The 21,833-nt window shown below is 50.1% G+C and overlaps 1 protein-coding gene across 4 annotated transcripts in view; it reads right to left on the bottom strand.

Annotated features, from left to right (window-relative positions):
• Window positions 1-21,833, bottom strand: part of DIS3L2 (DIS3 like 3'-5' exoribonuclease 2) — a 196,921-nt gene that overhangs the window by 5,225 nt on the left and 169,863 nt on the right. For all 4 annotated transcript variants that reach the window (XM_075099086.1, XM_075099087.1, XM_075099089.1 and 1 more), the window contains 2 exons: window positions 5,630-5,813; window positions 4,357-4,443 (listed from right to left, as the gene is read on the bottom strand). In XM_075099086.1, coding sequence (XP_074955187.1) covers window positions 4,357-4,443; window positions 5,630-5,813 — 271 coding nt within the window. The remainder of the gene's footprint in view (window positions 1-4,356; window positions 4,444-5,629; window positions 5,814-21,833) is intronic.

The raw sequence follows: 21,833 nt of genomic DNA, 5'->3' as shown, positions 1-21,833 counted from the left end.
ACTGCAAGGAGCTGCTGGCTGCCAGCCGACCCTGCCTAGCCCCAAGGATTGCACCAATGTTTGTGTCATATGTGTTTAAGTAGTATCTTGCTTCTGCTCAGGCCCTGGGACTCATTCACCATCCCCCTGTCTTCAAGGGGAGAGCCCAACCTGTCCTGTGCCCACCGCAGATGCTCTCCCAAAAAGGGGTCTCACAGAGTTGCTCCTATGCAGGCTCTTTGGTTCTGGGTCTGTCTGCAGGCTCTGCACACCACTGCGCCTGTTTGGAGAGCATGGGGGGCTGGGATGAGTGGCTTCTCCGTTCACCGAGGAGGAGGAGACAGCCCCCACTGTGGTCCCCGCTGCTCCATCCCACTACAACAGCTGGGAAGCTGAGTGGCTGGACTGCCTGTCTAAGCCAACACTGGGGTTGTGGCAGCACTGTGCTGCCCAGCAGCCTCTTCATTGGGAACCTCTCCTGGCTGCACCACCTCTGTTATCCCACATGTTACAGCTTTTATTTTTACATCTGTGAAAAAACAGCCCTCAGGTCTGGGAAAACAACGGGGGCTGAGCCCAGGCAGGGAGGGGAGGCTGAGTGGGTCAGGGGGGTTGCGGCAGGGTCACAGCACAGTGGCGATTGAATGAACCCGCTAAAAAATAAGAGCAAGTGATTTAAAAAAAACAGGAGTAGCCAGCTCTGATTACAGAGCTGTCCTGGGATCCACAGTTTGAGCAGCTGTATCCTCCACTCTCCAGCCCAGCGGCACAGCCAGCTCCTGCTGAGCAGCAATGCACTGATCCGGGCAAGTAAATAGAGCAGGTTAAAAAAAGCAGCATCAGTCCCGGCCTTATTATGAGACCCAAGAGCTGGGATAGGCGCTGTGGCGGCTGCCAATTTCCACAACCCAGAATTAAATTGTTTCTGATGGACTCCATGAAGTACGGTCCCCACTCAATTAGCTCAGCTCCCACCGAACAAGGCTCTGCGCAGTTGGGCAGGGAGACAAAGCCGAGCACTGGAGGCTGCTGCAGGAGAAGATGAGTACCCTTGTGCAGACAAATAGCATGAAATTACAGGGGGTTTATAGGCACTTATGCTAGGCTTCTGGGCAGAAGGGAGGAATGTCCCTGAAATGCCAGGCAGGTAAAGAGCAGAGCATGAGTCAAAATCCCTGCTACGAGAAAGCCACTGGGAAGGGCTCATCTCTTCCCTATGCCCAGCAATGCAGAGCAACCCCTGCCTTGTTTCAAGTTAGAAAAGATGCTGAAGGTCCCATGCTGCTTGCTGTTGCCTGGGGTGCTTCTTCCTAATGAATGTGCCAGCCAAACCCAGCTGTTACTGGGTCCAGCACCATTTTTGACACCCTTTTGGCAGCTCATGAAACTCACTGATGCTGGCATCAGCTTGGGTATCACAGCAGAAATACTCCTCTGGGCTGTGGTAAGGTTTCACACTGCAGGGAGCCCAGTCCGACATGTATCTGATATCCATCCTCGCCACCATGACTGCACTACCCAGTGGCATCAGCCTGGCATAAAGCAGATGTTTTCTCTTTACAGATTTGACTCACAAGTGGTCTCAAATCCCCAAGGTTTGCTGCAATCCCCAGAGAACCACGAGGAGCCTGGAAATAAATCAGCCCGAGCCAAGCAAGGGCAGCTTTGCTCTCATGGACAGATTGAATCCCTGAGTGACTGAGCCCCTGAAAAATGGTATGACACTGCTCCTTCATCTGTTACAAGGCTCCTGGCATGGCAATCCAGGTGCTCCCCCAGACACATGCATTACCAGTTGCTTCCCGTCTCACTCCTCCTCCAAGAGGCTGATGTCTTGACCACCAGCATACAGTGAAGATGGAAGACACAGGCTTGGCGTGACCATGAGTTAAACCTGTGGCAGCTTGCTTTGGCTTATTTAACTGCCGCCTCATCCCTGAAACACCAGCTTTATCACTGGGAGCTGAGATGTGTGCAGGGATATGTGTGACTCCTCAGTGCCCTGACCAGACAGCCTCATCACACCATCTGTCAGAGTGATGGCCCAGCCCTCGACACCAGCATAGGCCCCTGAGTGGCTGTGCTCCACAGCTGCCAATAGTCAGATCTGTCCTCTCCCGCATGAGGGACCGTGACATTAGGGGACATGGGCAGGATGGGGCTGATTCTTCCATCTGCTCTAATACTGATGGCAGACAGCAAAAGATCATCCTCCCAGGGAGCCCTTTCCAAGGGGCACTGACACAGCTTTGCACTACCCATCCTCTGCATTTAGCAGCAGGAACAACGGTGGGAATCTGAACTGCTCAGGATTTTGGGAAGTCCACCGGGCAGTGAGTGTGGTCAGGGACCAGAGGCCACAGAGAACAACACTGATGTCTCTCACCCCTGCAGTGCTGTGGTCCTTCCTTATGGGCTGGAGGTCATACAGATCCACCAGTGTGAGCACACCCTAGGTCATATTGGAAAGTGGCCCTAAAGACAGAAGGGGAGCATCTGCTCACTTGGCTGATGGCTTTGGGCAACAGTTCAGCAAATGGCCAACTGCATAAGCTCACCCCAGGATCAAGACATATTTCTGCTGGTTCTGGCTCATGCGCCACTTCCTATAACGAGAGCACCCCATTACATTTGGCAATACCATCCTGCCAGGGAACACCGGCAGAAGGGAATACCAGCAGATGGGAACAGCGCTCACCATCTAGATACAGGCTGCCCTGCAGAGCCGATGGGCTCAGCTGTAAACTGGGAGTGTGTCAGACAGCAGGCTTGCCAGGCCCGAGTAGACTGCACAGCACGCCTGAACATACGGGCACCTTGGTCTTCTGATGATGAAATGAGTCTAGTTCCTGCCAAAATTATGTCTCATGGAATATTTCCTTTAGAAGTTCCTCTTTCTTCTTCCCCAGACTCTGTCTGGTATCTACTCTGCAGAAGACTTCATCCCCAAAACCTTGATATCTCCTTTGTGTATGGGTCTAATAGCCCTGTGAATATCAGGGCTAAATCTTAACAAGAGCTTCTGGGAGGTATCTCAAAGTACACCCACCACTTCTCAGACCACAGCCTCAGGAGACCACACAGGCAAAATTTCATCAAGTCAGTGGGTCCCAAAAAGCTCATCTCCTCCTTGGTGCCACATTGCCTTCTCCTTACTCATCCCTCCCAGTCCACAGCCAGGCTTGCTCCAAGTGCTGCTGCTGGGAAAGCCCAGGCTTGCACCACTGTCAGCAGGACCAGAGAGGGACCCCAGGCAATGCATGTCACCAGCACATTCACCTCTTACCACCTTCCAACAGAAAAGGAAGATGTGACAGAATGGACTAGGACAAGCCAAAGCAGGACATGGGATCTGGGACAACACATCCAGCTCCAGAGGACACTCCCTGAGCTTTACAAAGCAGGACTCCTAAGCTGGACACATACACGAGGGGGTGGTTTACTGAATGGCTTCAGTCCCCAATCCCACTAAGCATTAAGTCACTAAAGTACAGCAGGACTTCAGGCAACTGCTAATGAGTAAATGGAGCAAATAAGTTAATTAGAAGAGTGACAATCAAATGAGTGATGTTGGGAAGACGATTCATTCCTGCAGTGATAAGCAGGCCACGGCAGAGAGACCATTTCAGGAACATGCCCCTTCTCCCTGTGCGGTAGGACTACCCTCAGAAGAGGCTGTGCTATGCCCAGCCGCAAATGTAAAAAGGCAGATGCTTCACAAAAACTATTTTTTGATGGTGATGAGCACCCAAATAAGTGTCCTGAGCTGCAGACGCACCAAACATGACAATCCGTGTGAGCACCACAGGCCTCCATCGCAGAGTCCTTCACAGAAGGTCTCTTGGTCTGGAGGGAGACCAATTGGTTTCCAGAGCTTCCCTGCTTCTTAGAGCTTGTGTCCGGGTACCGTATTGTGCTTTAAATTCAGTCCCACACCCCTATACCACTCTCCCTCTTGATTCCTTCTTTGGACCAGTTGGGATGCCATGATGTGAAGAAATGGTACAAACATGAACATGGAGCCCACCACCAGCTCTTCAGCTGGGTCCTTGTGAGTCTGCTAACATCCCACATGCAACTTCAAGGGTGAAACATCCCAACCAGTAATAACAGGGACACTATAGGGGACGAGGAAAGGCTCAGACTGACCCTGCCAACCAGTGAAGCTCTGTTGCCCAGGGGACATGCTGCCAGCTGCATGGGGCTGGAAGCACTGGGGGAAGCTGCTGGCAGCCCCGCAGCACCATGTTCAGCATCCATTCACTCTCCCTCTATGTAACAACCAGCTACAGTAATGCAGAAGGGACAAGGGTGGAAGATGGAGCCACAGCAGACAGCTATAGCCAGACTTGTCTGACAGCACAGTGCTGTTCTCACCTGCATGGGCCTGGAGAACATGTTGGTCAGCACTTCTTTCCTGGCTTCAGAGTATATGTCAGCACCAAATGTTTCATTTAAGCTTTTCTGGAGGAGAAAAGAGAGAGAGCATTCAGTGTTGGCAAGCTATGGTGGTAGGGGGACCCAGGCAGAACTTACTGGGCGAAACAGCAGCTCGTCAGAGCCAAATTCCTCCTTTCCGTGCAAATTTCCTCGTAAACCAAAAAGCGCACGTGAATTTGGGTTTTGCTTTGGTCCCAGCTACCCCAAAATCTTCTGAGTGTTGACCCACCTCCCAAGGTCAATGGCAGGGAAGACCTGGGGCACAGGGACCACTGGCTCTGTACCCAGACATGCAGGGTATGAGAGCACCTGTAACCTCTCTCCTGACTTGTGCCTGGCTCCGATCCAGCTACTGAGAGCTTCAACGCATGGGCCAATGGGACTCTGGGGAGATGTGGATACAGGAGGTCACTGCCTGGGGCTAGCGGCAATGAAGGGCTGGAGGGTTCAAAGTGCGGAAGAGGAGCTGACTGTGCAGCCCGGCATCTGCTGACATAGCCTCAGTGCAGCTAGCAAGTGAGAAAAGCAGTCCCAGACGACAGAGGGGTGTGTGGGAGGCCTGGAGGGATGGGATTAACAGAGGATTATCCACAGTCCACTTGTGGCAAGTAAAGAGAATCCTGGAACCTGCACCGTGCTGTTCAGCTGGAGTTCAGCCTCAGGACATGCTCAGTGGAGGATCGGTTGGATACCCCTCGCACTCACTGCATCTGACCTTTCCCAGCACCGCTCTCCAGTCCTTCCCAGTTCCCACTCCCCACCCTGCCCCCTGAGACCTTCAGCAGACCAGACAGAAACACTCCCTTGCAGAGCTACTTTTCCTGTGGTACAGAGCAAGTGCCCTGCCCAGGACCTGCAGAGGAGGGAGAGAAAGGAAATGTGGGTGTCCCAGTGAGTGTCCCTGCACTGAAACATCCTTCCCATTGCAGAGAGGGCAGCACTGGGGTCACCTGCAAGGTCCTCCTCACCCTGCTCTAAGATCTTTGCACAATATCAGCTGACTGGGACAGGCTGGGCCACCCATGCCCAGCACTGGTGAGGTCAAAAGCAAGTGATGAGGAAGGAGTTTTGTTCTGCATGGGAGAGCTGTCAGGTCTGCTTGAGCAGAGGGAGGCAGGGAATAAACCACATGCTGCTGCAAACGTACCATCATGTAGCTGCCCACTGTTCTCCCCCATGGCCCTGCTCCCCGCTGGGCCAGTGCACTCACATGCAGGGTCCCCGCACTGCTGAAGTCGATGTCGAGGCCGACTTGGTTGCAAAACTCCATGAGGTCTTTCAGCAGCTTGGTCTGGGGTGGTGGGTGGCGGCGAAGCAGGGCCTGCTCAGGAAAGGACCGGTAGATCTGATGGGCCACGGCCATGTTTGCAAGCAGCATGAACTCTTCCACCAGCCTGCAGCATGACAAAAACAACCCCGGGCACCAGTTAGATAGGGGAGTCCCCTGGGAAGCCAAGCCAGTCCGTAGTGATGGGAGCTAATACAACATGGGGGGACAGGGGAGCAGATTGTAGTTGCTATTGTAAGCAAAGATTAGATGTGAGACTGCAGCAACTCCTCTTCCCCCCGCCAATTCTCACTTTCTAGCTGAAGTTTCCCCGGGGACTCAGGGCAAGCTGTCAGCCTGGCGCAGACAAGCAGAAGTCAGTGATAAATTGACAGCTTAAATTAGGATAAAATAATCTCCCTTTAGGTCATTTTATCTCCTGAAACTCTCGACAAGCAAAACAAACGCTGTGCAAGAGATAGCATGGAAAACAAACACACATTGCTGTCTTCCTGGGCCAGAGAAAACAGTGTCTTGCTCACTCCCCATCCTGAGCTCGACATGTGTGGTCAAGCCCAGCCGCTGAGCCTGGCCTTTGCACCGGGCTTCTACCCAGAGCAAGATGCAGCACAGCCCCCAGGCAGGGCAAGCCATCAGTGCAGCTCGCTGTGGGGTATCCAGGCAATGCAAGGACTCTGGGGGCTCCTCCATGTGACCTGCAACCAGGCTGGGATAAGCCCCCCGACTTCTGCCTCTGCCTCAGAATGTAGGCACATTAAATGGAAATCTCTGGGTCTACACACTGCAAAGAAAAGCAATCCCAGCACTAGAGATTATCCTTGGAGCATTTATGAGTTGTGATACCAGCTGCAGGGCTGTGCCACAGGAGACTTGTTTAACTGGGCGTAGATAAGCAGAGAGATGTGCTTAACTGGGCTTCCTGCTATTTGCTGCATGTATTCCCAGGGCTCCTAACTGGTGCTAATTGCCAAAAAAGATAACAGATTTACAGAAGTAACCTCATCCCCATGAGCAATGCTCGAGCAAGCTGTCACTGGTTACACCAGCTCAGCTCCATTGCTCCTGCAGGCAAAGCTGGGGGGCTGGTGGGGGACCTGGGCTGGAGCTGGTGGTCCTGCAGCTCCTGACCCTGGCCATTGCTGGGGGAACTGGTCAGGTGAGATGTGCAGGGTGCTGTGCTCCTGGTGTGCTTGCTACAGCAGCGATATGTTGCCAGCCTGGGCGTACTTGCCAAGAACTCAAAAGAGAAAGGAAATAAAGACAAGCCCGGAGGAGGAATAAGCACCTGATAGTGATAATCAGTGGTGGAAATGTTTGTCTTTAATGGGAAGGAGCTCCCTTAGTAAGAGCCTTGTGGGTTCTCCCAGAACGTGTTGTGCCAGAGGCCAACACTTCAGACCTCGCCGGGAGAGCAGGAGGGACACCTTCTCGCTTGGGCAGTGTGGGAAGGGGCAGGGAGCAGCACAGCCTAAGTGGGAATGGGCCACCCATTCTGTCCCCTGAAACACCTGCCAATGGGCAGAGGCTACGCTACCATAACGCCAAGGGCTGGGTTCATGGTGTGGGCAATGTGCCCGCAGCACGGTGTGGGAGCAGGGTCTGTACACGCTCCTGATGGGCCACTTCCAAGAGGGTTGAACAAAGCTCTTGCTGCTCCTGTGCAGCTAAGCCAGCAGATGGCAACATCGGTCCCTCTATGGCCACCGGCAATGAGGGGCTGCAGGACAGCATGGCCCAAGGGTGCTGGGCATGCCGGCTGCACAGCACCCAAGGGTGGGAGGCAGGGCAGGGAGCAGCACCCAGCAGGTTATGGCACGGCCATACCCATCTCCTGGCTGTGGGTGGACCCACCAGCTCTCACCCAACTGCCAGGCTTCCAGATGGCACATGGGGAACAATAGCCTGAGGACAAGTGTGAGGCTGTGCTGGCCCACACTTACACCTGGGAAGCCCTTTATGCCTAAGCCAGCTTGCAGCAAGGCACAGCAAAGAGCGTGGGCTGCAACAGGCAGCACCTCTCCTTCCTGCGGGCTTTGATGCAAAGAAAAAGGGAGACACTTCCAGTGCTAGTGCCAGCTACACAGATGCACACATGGGTGAAGGCTGACTATGGAGTTCCCATGACTCCCTTGAAATGTGGCCTCTATGGAGTGAGGTGCAAAACCATTTTTAAAGACAAATCAATAAACCCATGAACAGCATCTCTTCTTTGTCACAGGCACAACATGCTTATCTCATGCCCTACAGATGAACGCTGTTAAGTATTCAAGCAGCCCCTGCCATTCTTGCTCCTGTTGAGCACTATCTCTTACCTCCAGCGACACTTTGGGCTGGATGCAATTTCCACCTGATTATTAAGTTCTGTATTTTGTTTTACCATTTTGGGGTTTGGGGCTTTTAAATTTTCCTGGACATATCCTTGTTCTGGCATTGCAGGTAGTGCTGATTTGATGGTAATATCTGAGCACCCTCCTGCCAGGGATTGCTTTTACACCCAGAGTAAAACTAACAGCACATACTTCCCACCTTGCTCTGCAAAACCCCATCGTCTCTCCATTCAACATGTCCAGACCTGGAGCACCAGGCCCCAGAGAGCATCCAAGATAGCCCCCATCAAGAGGAGGTACCCAGTACATGGTTGGATTGACCGCATGGGCAGGAAAATCTTATGAGGAAGCATGCAGGAGCTTTGCACCCCATGACAGGGTGCACAGGATGTGACCACAGATATTCAGAGTTGAAATGCTACCCGTCTTGCTTGATCACCCAAAGGCAGGGGTTGACTTTGCAAGACACAGTTGCAGTTTGTGCTTCCAAGGAGCAAATAATGCAGACGAAGTCAGACAGTGCTCTATAACTGGGGGGAAAAGAAGCCCCGGGACCCAATGGGTCGGTTCATGTCAGCTCACCTTAATGAACCATAGTGGTCCAGGAAGGCTCACTGCCCTGTGGGACGATGCCAAAACACCCTGCAGGGATGGAAGGTCCTTCCCAGCTCTGGATCATCGAGGCATCACAGAGCTTCTCCCCACACACACCCTGTTGCAGCAGCCCTGCAAGCATGAAAGGGGTGAACAGCATGGGGCTGCTCCATGCTAACTCCTTGACAGGTTTGTTTCAAACATCAAGATTTAGTCCCCAAGGGGAGGAAAGCTGCTTCCAGAAGGGACAGGTCACAGCTGGGCTAATCTGGAGCATGTGAGAGCCTGTCAGGGTTGGAAGGAAAGGGCTGACAGTGAAGGAGCTGGCCCAGGTCACCTCTTCTGCAGACGAACGGGGTCTGTGGCTCAGGACGTGAGAACAGAGCCAAGATCAGCAATGAACAGCTTAATATGGTGGTCTCACTGCACCTAAAAGGAAAACCTTATTCCCACATGGGGCTCACGCTAAGACTCTACATGGGACGTTGGAGACTCAGGAGGATGATCCAGGGCTGAGACAGCCCATGAAGCCGGCACAGGTTTGGGTGTTGAGGAGCAGCAGGGCACAGTGAAGCTGCTGCTTTCCTGCCTTCCCCATGTGGCCTTTTAGCTGCACTTTTAGCTAGGGTCCTCACCAGGGCTTTGACTCAGCAAGTGCCATGCCGTGGCTCAGAAAAAAGCAATGGTTGTTGAGGCAGGCGGGAGCAGAGGCTGGCTGGCAGCAGCCAGGGGCCAGACCAGCGCCTGACACTGGTGTTCTTGCGAGCCGCCCTGAAGCCCTGCTAACCCATTGGCAGGTCAAATGACAAGCGGGTTTTTTTTCTCTTTTTTTCTTAAAACAGCCTATCTTGGAGTTTGGCTCGGTGCGGCTGGCAGACAGGAGCGCAAAGAAAAATATTTCATGGCTAAAAAAATGGAGACAGAAAGACTGGTCCATCTGAATGCACGCTGAATGGATCCCATGTGAAATGCATTCTAACGCCATTGCTACAGTTTCCTCTGGATTAGCTGAGCTATCCTTGGCTCCCAGCTCCATAAAATCCCATAAACAATCTGATCTGAACTTTTGCCCTTTCTGTGCTGATGTGAGGTTTCCTCCACTGCCCGTGGAGAGGGCTGGGGATTAGCAGGTAGCTGTCCCTCCCGTAGGTGCCTCCAGATCCTGGCTGTCCCGCTTGCTGGGGCTGCAGGAGAGAGCATTTCCAAACCTGTTCAGTGCATCATTTAATGCGTGTACACGCGAGAGGGAGGAGAGGGAAGGGCAGGACAGTTTGCGAGCTCTGTAACATGCATAAGCATCTTCTGCCAGCTTTTTCAATACCCAGATTTTGCTTATGAGTTATGGGTTTGGTGCAGGAGTTAGTGGGTGAAACTCTACAGCCTGCCTTATGCAAGCGGTCAGCTGGAGCGTACAGTTTTCAAAAGCACTTGCTTCTGAGTTTCAAACATGATTGAAACATGCCAGCTCCTAAATCCCACCAATTGCTGAGCAGCTTTCAGGCTCCTGAGATGCTTAAACACAGGACTTGGTGCTTTTCCAAGTATCTTAAATGATGGTCATGACTCCTGTAGGCAAACAGCCACCTATGAAACCATCCAGCTGAAGAGGACTGATGACACCTCGATGGCAGCCCCAAACCCAAGCTACTGGGCTGTAACACCTCTCACTCAGCTCCTACCAGAGCCAAACATCCATGGGGCGTGGGAAGAGGAGCTACACATTCAAACTCTGGAACGGCTTTAGTAGCAGCATTACTTTTTTCTCCGTAAAAGGTTAGCTAGACCCTTCCCAATCTCTTGATAGCAACCTTGAAAAACTACTCACATCCTCAGCAAGTTTGCTGGTTGACAGCAAATAAAACCTTGGTTTCTCATGTCAATTCTCTGCAGAGCAAAGCAGGGCAAGTAAAATGCCTGTTTGGCTGCTTGTCTCCATGGCAATGTGGCCAGGCTATACAGCAGCCATCGAAGTGCCCACTCTCCCTGATTAACTTGACAAATGACATTAGCTAAGCAAGGTTCACTGCAAGGGAGAGAGAAGGAGTACTTTGTTTGCAATCTAGTAAGTGCAGGAATGAGGCAGGCAGCTTGGTTAAAGTGAAGCAACATTAAAACATCTGCTGTTCCAGACCCGTAGGCTTCAGAGCAAATCATAGCAAGGTAGGGCTGGACAGATGAGCACAGCTCTTCCCCCATGCCTCCTTCTTCACCTCCATCCCTTCCTGCAAGATGTAACCACTGGGTGTATCCAGGCATTGGAAGTGTTGTCATAGCTGAGGCATAGACTCAGAGATAAACCAAAAACACCACATAGCTCTCCCATGGCAGAGTTTTTTTGCTTTTGACAGATGGCAGAAGTTGGTCCTTTCTTCACGTGCAGCTGGTTGTAGAAACCTGCTCCCAAAGAGACAGAGCTGAACCATCCTGCGCTGGAGCCTGAGCCCCCTTCCAATGGTGGTCCATCCCGTTGGGTGAGCTGTCACCAGGTAAATCCCAGCATCTTTCTAGCACCTCAGACTTGAGCCAAATGTGACCAAATTTCTGCAAAGGTTACCAAACTTCTTTCCCCTGTCCCATTACAAAATCCCATCAACTCCTCTCCATCTTGTCTCCCCATCACAGCACTTGCTCCCTCCTGCACAGGGAACAAGGCTTTTGCTGTTCAAACTCCTTGCCATCTCTAGATGGGTTTACTATCCCAGTTCAGCATGGGTTTGTGCTTCAGCCAGCAGTCAAGGCCTCTGGTTTCTCAACCTATAGTTACGTGTCTGCCTCAGGTGTCCAGCTCCATGTTGGATCTCAATATGGATAGGAGAGAAGAGCTTTCAAGGCACGACACTTGGTTTGAGTTTGAACCAAACAGTGCCATGGGAAGCTAGTGCTGAGAAAAGGAAGACCTGATCTGTTTGTGGGTGCCTGAGAGGGCTCTAAAGACACTGATGGACATACGTCCCCTTGCTAAGGGCAGCACATTGCTGACAGCCCTTGCTCTCTGCTGGCTTGAAGGGGATTATCACTGCAGTGCAACCTCATAACAAACAGATATACAGCGACCTCCTGGGAATGGGACGCTAAATCCTGCTGCATTCACCAAGAGAAAGTCACCTTCCACAAAAGGCTGCAAACAGTCCTGTGCACGTCCAGCAGCAGCAGCAGTATCAGCTGAAGGAAAATGGTAAAGGAACGGCACCAACACACACTCTCCAAAGTGTTAAATCCAAAGACACTGAATGTGGTATGACTTTTCCTTCTTTTCTTTAAATCATGTACATTTATTTTTGATTACGGCCCTTCCATGAAGCAAAGGAACTTGAGAGGTTTCTATGAAAGCTCTTCTAAAAGCAACATGAGCTAATCCCGCATCTCCTGAGAGCGCAGCCAATGACAGAATCATGCTCTTTAGCAAGTGGCTGGACCAGCGCTTGCAATGGCTCTTTTCCATGCAAAATCCTGCAAGAAAGGTGTACTGTCTTCCTGGTAACACTCTCCCTGACCAACAAACAGAAGCATCTTCAGCCACACAATCCAGAACAGCACTGCTGCTTGAAGAATTATGAAAATCAATTCTCCTGTTATCGAAAAAATTGGGTTGCAGTGTTATATATGAGCCTTGCAATGTTGGTGTGGAGTTACTTTTGCCAGTGACAGCCCAAAAGCCCTACTTTTTTTGTGAAAGAAAAAGTAGTAAAAGGCAAGAACACTGGTGGTTCCTGGCTTGATGAAAGTCATTTGTGCTCCTTTTGCAGCTAGCAGTAGCCTTGAACAAAGCAGAGCTGAATAATGGAATTACTCCACTTTCTGAGATTGCTCAATTAGCTCTTGGTTAAAACTGTTAACATTGAAACTTGATGAGAATAGCAGCTCTGAGGCAGTTTTAGATTCATTTCTTACTAAGCTAAAATGGCTTTTCCCTCTAATGAACTCCCTTTCCGGGGTATAATGAATGCCCTTTTTATTAGCTATGGTGCCTTCCCAGTAATAGATGCCTACAACACAAATGCATGGGAGGGTTTTCTGAATACAAATGTCAGTTACTGGCCACTCTCACACCTTGAGGCTGGAAATGCCATGAGACCACTCTCTTTGCTTTATCCAAATTACCCGCTGTATGCTGAAAACTGTTTTAAGCTCTCAGTACTAAAGGTGGGCTACTGAAGGCATTCAGCATGATTAGGAATTAATTGCTTAAAGCCTGAAGTACTGGGTTTGCACACAGGGATTTAGACCGCTAGAAAAACCTCAACCATTTGCCTAAGTTCCTTTGAAAATACTGACACCACTTTTCAGCGCCATTACATAAAAGAGCTGACTTAATCTGGCAGCACGACGTCAGGCCAGATGTCAGGGTGCCGAAGACAGCATAACTTAATTGCAGGGCCTCCGGTGCTCAGCTGCATGTATGGCAAATGCACCCCATCTGGCCTGGAGCTCCTCAACCTCACCTGTGGTTTGTATGAAAGGGATAAAGGCAACGCCTGGCTGTCCCACCACCCTCCATCCCGTCTTGATCCAAGTGGCAAAGAAAATGTCAGCAAACTGAAGAGTGAGTGTTGCAGAGGACACAGTCTCTGTGTGCTGCACCTCTTCATTAAATGTTAATATGACTGCAGTTTGTGCAAATTGGTGACAACCTTCAGACTCCTGGCATGAAGCTGAAGTGCCCCTCCATGCCAAAACAGTGTCTTCAGCTGCCATGGGCCAGGAATGAAAGCGTAGACCTGCACCCGCATGCTGGGCCACACAGGACATGCAGGCACAACTTCAGCAGGCTCCCTCGGTCCCAGCTCTAGCGTTCTCCACAATTTTCTCAGAACTATCACATTCTCAAGCCCAGGGCAGAGGACTTCACCCTCAGCATTGCAGACAGGAAGATATCCCTCCAGGAATGGTCTTCTTGGGTCAAGAAACCCCTTTTTCCACAGGCCTCAAAGAAGCCTGCAGAGTGCCATTTGCCCAGCATGGGCATGCAGCCCCACATCTACCCCCTCCTAGAAATGCCTCCAGTGCTGTCACTGCTGTGCAGACATCCCTGCTCATGCTGGATGTCAGCATAAAAGTGATGGTGCTGTTCAAAAGTCCTCCTTTAAAACACAAGCCTTTGCCCTGCCTAAGCACTTCTCTGTGGGGGAGACAACGGCAGCATTGGAAAGGGTTTGCAGTCCCTGAGTTTAGCTCCAGGAACCGTGCATCTGGGAATTCCAGCCCAGGTCGCCATGGATCCATATGAGATCAGGTTTATCTTTCCAGGGAGCCACCAGCTCACTGAGATCTCATCTCTCAGAGGGAGCTACTATGGCCAGGGCCCTGCTCCCTCTCCACAGAGGCACAGGGGAGGGATAAGCAGTGACCACTAATGCACACAGCTCAAGCTAATGGGTCTCATGGGGCAATCACCACCTGGGCTGGCAAAGCCTTACTTTTGGGAATGCATTAGGATGGTCCCAAGCAGGGGTGCTGCCCAGGGCCAGAGCAGGACCCGAGACAGTTTTCTTCAGCCTGTGGGAATTGCTGGTGGGCAGAAGAGCCCACAGCCAAACTGGGTCTGGGACAGTACAGAGGAGAGAGGAGAGGGGAGATAACCCCAACCAGCACCCAAACCAGGACTGTCAGTCCACATTCCTGAGACATACAGCCTGATATGCCACTGTCTCCAAAAGCAGAGCTTATGACAAGAATACTCTCATGGACACATAATATTGATGTCATCCAGAGACTGACTAAGAGAGGAATGGAAAGAATTCCTGAAGAAACGCAGACAGCCCCACTGCTGACGGGAAAGTCTCGGCCCCACACATCAGGCTAGCACTGCCTATTATCAGGCTGCATTTCCCATCAAAAGTAGGAAGCAGGAATGAAAGGCACTTTTCCTTGCCATTAAAAAGTTTACACGAGCAATTTACAGGTCAGAAAAATTAGCAAGTCCGTCGCTGAGTGCTCCATACAGCAGCATGTGTTACATGGCTGCTGACCAGAAATGCCGCGACCCATTAGGTGGAAGCAAAGGGCAGCACGATGGAAAGTTAAAGATGCTTTTTGCCCATTTAATTAATTATTCAGGTCTTTTTTCCATCCCCTGCAGCCTTCATTAATGTAACATTGAAATGAAGGAATATTAACAATTCAGACAACACATTAATATTAACACAACACCTGCAAAATGCAAATGTAAGTCCATTAGGTAAACAGATGATCTTAAGCCATTGAGGCAGAAATAACATTCTGACATTTCCTAGCACGAGTATCCTGCAGAGATACTGTCCATCACTTCTGCTCCATTATAAAGCCATGGCCCCTTGTATATACGGGACTCCTCATCTGTTACTAGTCCCTGAAAGGATGAGAAAAACGTACATTTCCATCAAGACATTTGCCAGTTTCATACGGAAAGTGTCTCACTAAGACCATGTCATGAACCAGAAAGATCAAAAGGGATTTTTAAAAGGATTTTATCTCTGTGCTAGCAAGGGATGGAAATAAAACCTGAAGCTGATAGCTTGTAAATATTAACCTACACCTGGGATCGCTCCAGAACCTGAGCTTTCTATTACGGTGGTTTAATCTGAGACAAGTTTTCAGTAAGGGAGAAACAAACAGTTAATCACCTGGAGAACTGATAGTGCCGTAGGGAGCCAGAGACTGCTAGATCTGGCCCTCCTGTAGCACATTTCCCACCAGCTAATGCTCTCCCAGACATTCCTGCTGAGTACACATTCACACTCTATGTGCATTTCTCTCTTCAGTCTCTGGTTTTGCTTTTTCCCAGATTACCTGGCATTGAAGAGTTGACTACTCCCAACGCAGGAGACAAACTGATGGACATGGGGGAAATAAAGAAGGGATGAACATCCCAGACTGGGAGCTTACTCTGAGGTGGCCAACAGCTGGGCTAAGAACCAGGATATGACCCAGAGACAAAAAAGGCAGGAGCCTGCAGAAGCTCATGAAGAGATGACCAGCAAAAGCTAGGCAAAAAAAGTTTAAAAGACCAAAACCATGGAAAGTAATCTAAATAATCTGGCAGCTAAATGCAGTGGTGGCATGACAACCCAACATGTACCCCCTGATGCTTATGAAGTGAAAGCCAGGCGGTGACTCACTAAGCAATGCCCTCTTTCACTGCAGGTCTCTGGTCCAACCTCCTGCTCAATGCAGGGTAACTTTAAGGTTGGATCTGGTTGGCCTTTCCCAGTTGAGTTCTACCAATCTCCAACATCAACTCTCTCACAGCTCCTCTGGGTCCCTGTTCCAGTCCTTAATCACACTTGTAAGTGTTGTTTAGGCTCACAGGAAGAGACCTCCAGGAGGAGCAATCACCTGCACTGCCCATCCTTTAGCAAGGGCCTTCCCAGAGGAGGATTTTTCAGGAGAAACTGGCTGCAGATCAAGGGAATTAGAGCAACCACCACAACCACTGGCTCTGAGAAGATCCATATTGGGAAAACACATTCAACCTAGCAAGGTCCCCAGTGGACAACACCCAAACGTAGCTGCTCCTGGGCTGTTGGGTGCTCTGCTGGGCTTTGGAGCAGGGCTCACAGCACTGTCCATTACTGCCCTGGTTCAACCTCAGATTTGCAGTTGTAGCACAGAGTGTGGGCAGGTTAAGGGGAATAGTTGTATCAATATGGAGTGAGGGATCCAGCTGGCCTCAGCTGTATTATTCTTGGTCTGAAATGATTGTGAAGCACAACACATGAACCTTCTGGTTACCAGGACTTTCAAAGACATGGAAACCCTAGAGGGGGGGGAGCAAGGTACAGGGGACATGTACAGCAGATTGGGGTTAAAACAGCCAATAAAAGCTAGCAAGGGGATAAAAGGGAAATGGGCAACACAGGATTTCGGGGTGATGTTTTCTAAATAGGGACTACTGAAATACTCTGGATAACTTCTGTTTTCAGGCAGCCTCCTGGCAGATTAAAATGTCCCAGAAGGTTTTATACCCAGCTCCTACAAACTAAGTACTAGGTGAGGAAAACATGCTTCTAAAGAAAAGTCAGGCATAGCCCTGAGTGATAAACAATGGCAGGAGAATGAAGGTATTGGGTTTGTTGAATATGCAGTCAACAATAGCTTTCTTTCCCAAAAATAAAGTCAAGGGAATGAAATGCAAAGAGATGAGCAGGATGGAAAAGCTGCAGGAAATTTAGGCTGTCTCCCCCCATCCTACATCTCCCCCAGGCACGAGACTCACCCTGCCTGGCCTCAGTGGGCAGGCTTGGAGCCACGCAGTAAATTCCTGAAGGCACCTTAACCCCTCTGCAGCAGGACAGATTCAAGGTACAATAGGTCTTTTCCATCTGTAACTTCTCTGTCTTGACTTTTATGTGCATTGATTCAAAAGCTATTTGATTTACTGGTGTAGGGGTTGTGAAGAGTCTGGCTTAGTCTAAGGACAGCCTGAGGTTAAAGGCAGCAATGCAATTTCACCATCCCGTCCATTACAACAAAATGTTCAGGTCTGGATTTATAGTCACGTTCCAGTGAGGCCACACATCACGGCAGGCTGAAATTAGCCTCATTTATGCAATCAGATCAAGAAGAAACAGCTAAAAATCCTACCAGAGTTCAGCACACAATGGAGAAAGCCAAGCAGCATGGGAGCGGGTGTTGAACAGCATGCTTGCTGTCAGAAAGGAGGCAGCACAGTTGTGGTGAGAGAGGGCTGTTTGTCTCCAGCTGGAGCTACTTACAGACAGATGGACAGATGAGGGCAGATAAGGTACTTTCAATGAAACCGTAACAGGTAAGGATGGGTGGCAGGGGACTTATTGCTGTAAGCAAGGAAGAATCGTATCCTTAAAGCCCAGAGATGAATATGACAACTCTCCAGAGCTGGATTAGTAAGAAAGGACTTCGTTTCACATCACAGTCCCTCTGCTGAGATCATATATAAGAGAGAACAAGCTCTGTTCACACTGAGGTCTGCAAAACCTCACAGGCTGCTGTGTGAAGGTAGCAAATGTCTCAGTTCCTGGCTGTCACAGCCACCACGCTAACCTGGTTATTCCTGCTAGTTCCTCCACTGACTTTTACGGGTCCCTCAGCTGCATCTAAGAACAGAGGAACCAAAGCTAATGGTACCCTGAAGCTGCTCCTTTGGGCCAGGGTTTTACTCAATCACGGCAAGTTTGGTTAAAATGAAGACCCAGATGTGATGAAGAAGAACTCTTGCAATGTCACCTTCCAGGCTCTGAACTGGGAGATACAACCAGAGTTTAGGAGCACAGACCAACCTCCTGAAAAAATCTACCATCACCAAAAAGCAGACACACAGATCTGTCAGCACACTTGTGCTGCTGAAACCAATGGATCTCAACACTGGATCGTGATAAGATTTGCAACGCTGTCATCTTGCAGAGCCTTGGCAGTGCCTTTTAATCTTTGGAAAAGGAACATTTCAGGCACCAGTTCTTGCTTTTGCATATGAGTGTTGCAAAGCCAAAACAACCACCCCTCTTGGAGCACAGGGCATATGCTAAGATGCCCTGCAGCTTTCTTGTCCTACAGACATTGAGTAGTAATCTCCAAATGACAAAACAGAAATAAAACTATATATCCTCATGTTTTGGTGAGCCTCCAGTCCAGCCTGACAGATACCTGGTTCTGGGTGCTGCATCTCTCAGTCTGCTTAAGCTTTGAATGAACAGGGTAGCTCTGTACATTTAGAAGAGGGAAGCACAACATTAAATCTGCCTTTTGTTTCTAACTCTCCACCCTGGATTGGACAGCAATGCCCATCCCCTTTCCCAGTGCCTGAATCTATCAGTCCACATTGGGAATCACCAGGGCAAGTCACCACCTGCAAAGACCCTGCTGTTGGAAGTGCAACTGTGGCTCCAGCCCTGGCCCAGAAGGACCTCAGCAGTTGGAACTCTTATGTTGGTTGGACCCCAACTGGGTTCCTTCCGGGCAACCCAGTTTGTCATGCCTTCGTACTTGGCAGTCAAATGTGAATGACTTGGGTCCTAGACCTCTGACCACCAGATCTACATGCTATTCTGGGTCAACCATTTGCAAATCTGAGAGTGCCAGTCAGAAACAGCCTAAGTGGCTGGGGTGCACTGCAACTTCCAAGCTCAGACTAAGCAGAGACCTCCCTTGTCCTTCCCAAACTCAGAAAATACTGTGGGATGGGAGAAGAGCAAATGACCATGATGACTGCTGCCTCCCAGTAGGTCCCTGATGCTCTGGTCACATAGGTGGGAACATATCGAGGTCATCTGGGGAAGGCAAATGCAGTGCCAAGTCTTTCCTGGAGTCTGATGCCAAAATAGCTGCCAAGCTCTCTACCAAGAATTATTCAGTAACATCAGAGTAAAAGCTTTGGGAGCTTCCTCCAACTACCAACCTGTTAAATCTGGACAGCCAGGGAGAAGGCCAGTAAAGCCCCATCAAATGCCCTTCACCAACCAGTTTCAGCACGTGACAAAAACCACTCAGAACCACTGCCTGTAGCAGTAACATGACTGTGCCAAAAGGTGCTAAGAGAAGGGACACACACACTCAATAGTTAAAACAGACAATCCAAGTCCCCAGGAAAGGGCAGGGATTACATGAACCTGGTAACCCACTACAGGGGGCACAACAGCTTGTTATTGCCCACATTTCATGTGCTCCCTCACTGCTGTCTGGACAGACAGACACCAGCAACTTCTGTGAATGGTTGTGGGAGCTCTTCCTTCTGTGGCAGGAATGGTACCAACCCCAATTTCAGCTTGACCTTGCTCCATAACACACTGAGATAGATCCCATATGGAAAGGAAGCAGTTCAGGAGCGACGCACAGATGGGCTGAATGTCAAGGCATGGGAAATATGGCTTATGGTACGTGCAATCCAGGCACATTATACCCTCTTTGAAAGCCACTCTCCCATTGTTATTTAACATCCTGCAAATTTCAGCCAGAGACACAGTCTCCCATCCGCGCCCCGAACTGGCCTGGGAATGGCTGGGAAGAAGAAAGGGAGCTTGAAATGAACTGTGGAAAGATTTAAGTGCTCTAACTGCTGCTTTCCAATACAATTTTCCACTTGGGGCAGGGGAAGGGAAGGAGGAGAGCCTGACAGCAGTTTAGAGCCAGTCACAATTGTGACAGGTTCTTCTTTTCCACTTCCAACCAGCTCACAGGCAGAAGGAGCACTTTAACCTCTATTAATTATCACTGCCTTAGTTCAGCCCAGGGTTTCAGAGGAGCAGTGGCAAACTCTTAGGACCGGTTAGGAGCAGGTCCTGCTTCAAATTGTGCTATTCAGCTCAGTGCAGTAAAACTCTGAAATGCATGGAAGCAAGAGCTACTGCAACTTTTCCTATAGTACCTTAGTTTGCAGCTAAGGGCATCTCCCATAGGCAGCACCACTATTGCCAGAGAAAAGGATCACACAAACAACTTCTTGCACTCCAGACTCTGAGAACAGGTTAACAGCCATTTGACAGACAGATCTGTTGTACAACCAAGCTGTACACACACAAAAAACCGGAGATTAACAGAGAAATACATCACTTCTGTCTCCTCCCTGACTATCAGAGATTCCTGCTGTAACTCTACCACCACATAAGTTTATTGCATTTATCAGTTACTGATCATTGGATATGCAGCTTGGAAGAGTGCATGTGGTGTTTATGGAGACATGGACAATTTGAATACACACAGTCCTTGTGTAATTGGGGCAAAATTATTATGAAATATTGCTATATGGTTTCTCCTGATGCTTTGCTTCATTACAAACTATCAAAGATCATCATAATGGAATGGGAATGGCAGGAAGATGTGCCAGGGGAGGTTTGGGTTGGGTATTAGGAAAAGGTTCTTCACCCAGAGGGTGGTGGAGCACTGGAACAGGGTCCCCATGGAGGCAGTCACAGCACCAAGCCTGACGATATTGAAGAAACACTTGGACAATACCCTCAGACACATGGTGTGAATTTTGGGGTTGTTCTGTGCAGGGACAGGAGTGGGACTTGATGATCCTTGTGCATCCCTTCCAACTCAGGACATTCTATGATTCTATGATTCTAAAAAACCAGCCAAAACTGAGACATGCCTACGCAGGGACTAAGAGTGCCCTAGCTCAGCATTTCAGCCCACGCCCACCCCGTGTACCTTCCTGCTCTGCTGCTGACGGGGCTGATCCATCCTCAGCTGGTCTCCCCTGCTGAGACCCAGCCCCTGTTCCCACCCAGTCCCACTGCCCGGCTGCAGGTACCATCCCTTCATGCTCAGTGATGACGAGATGCGTCATTCTCCATTCCCCATGACACAAGACCTTTGCAGAGCTGCCTCCTCTGACACTCGTGGCTTACCCTTTGGCACTGAATAACTAAAGGAGGGAGATGCTGCTGCTGGATGCAGCTGGAGCTCTTCTCAGCTGCCCCACAGTCACACCAGGAAATGGTGGTGAGCAGCTGACTCAGGGTTCAAGGTGCTTCATGGCTCTAAGCCAAAAACAAGCCCAGCTACAAGCAAGGCAGTCATTTCCCCGCCTTCGCTGCCTGGAACAACTGATGGCTCCAACGATAGCAAATTTACCAGTATACAGCAGGTAAGGAGCAAGGTGGTGTTCCTGTATATGCACAGACACACAGTTAAGGAGGGAGCAGGACTGGCTGCAAATTCAAATTCAGAGTGATTGGGACATATTGTTCCAGGATGCTGAAGTTCACACAGCAGCAGTCATTGGCAGCTCCCCATTCAGCTCTGAGTCACACAAGAACCAGCCTGGGGAGCAATTACTAGTGTACATATGCTCCTGAGCTGCAACAAAAGGACCATGAGGAGTTTCCCATCAAAAACCCTTGAAGCCTTTATCTCCCCCACTTAGGCTTGGGAGGAGACTTCCTCCTGCTTAGACAAGGGAAGCCTCAGCAGAGCATTTGTTGGGGGGCCCAAGATGCTGGAGGGAAATTGTCCAGCGATGTGAATCAGGGGTGAGCAGCAGCCACCACAGCACAGCAGGTTTGCCCTGCCAGCACTTCTGACTGCAGGAACTATGGTCCATTACGAACAAGCTGTTCCTCTAATTCAGCCTTCCTGACTCGTCTGTTAAAGATTTTCCTGAAATTGTCTGGGGCTTTGACTAGCCAAATGCACTTTTACGTTTTACTTCAGTCCTCTAGATGCTACTGCACTGCTCCCTGCAAGCCCAGCCTGTGTTACTGAGAGCCATGGAGCAGGAGGAAACCCCTGGACCACAGCCTGCTCCAAAA

The sequence above is a fragment of the Phalacrocorax aristotelis genome, chromosome 7 (assembly GCF_949628215.1).
Source record: "Phalacrocorax aristotelis chromosome 7, bGulAri2.1, whole genome shotgun sequence".
NCBI classification, from domain to species: domain Eukaryota; kingdom Metazoa; phylum Chordata; class Aves; order Suliformes; family Phalacrocoracidae; genus Phalacrocorax; species Phalacrocorax aristotelis.
This window is presented reverse-complemented; position numbering and strand designations above follow the sequence as displayed.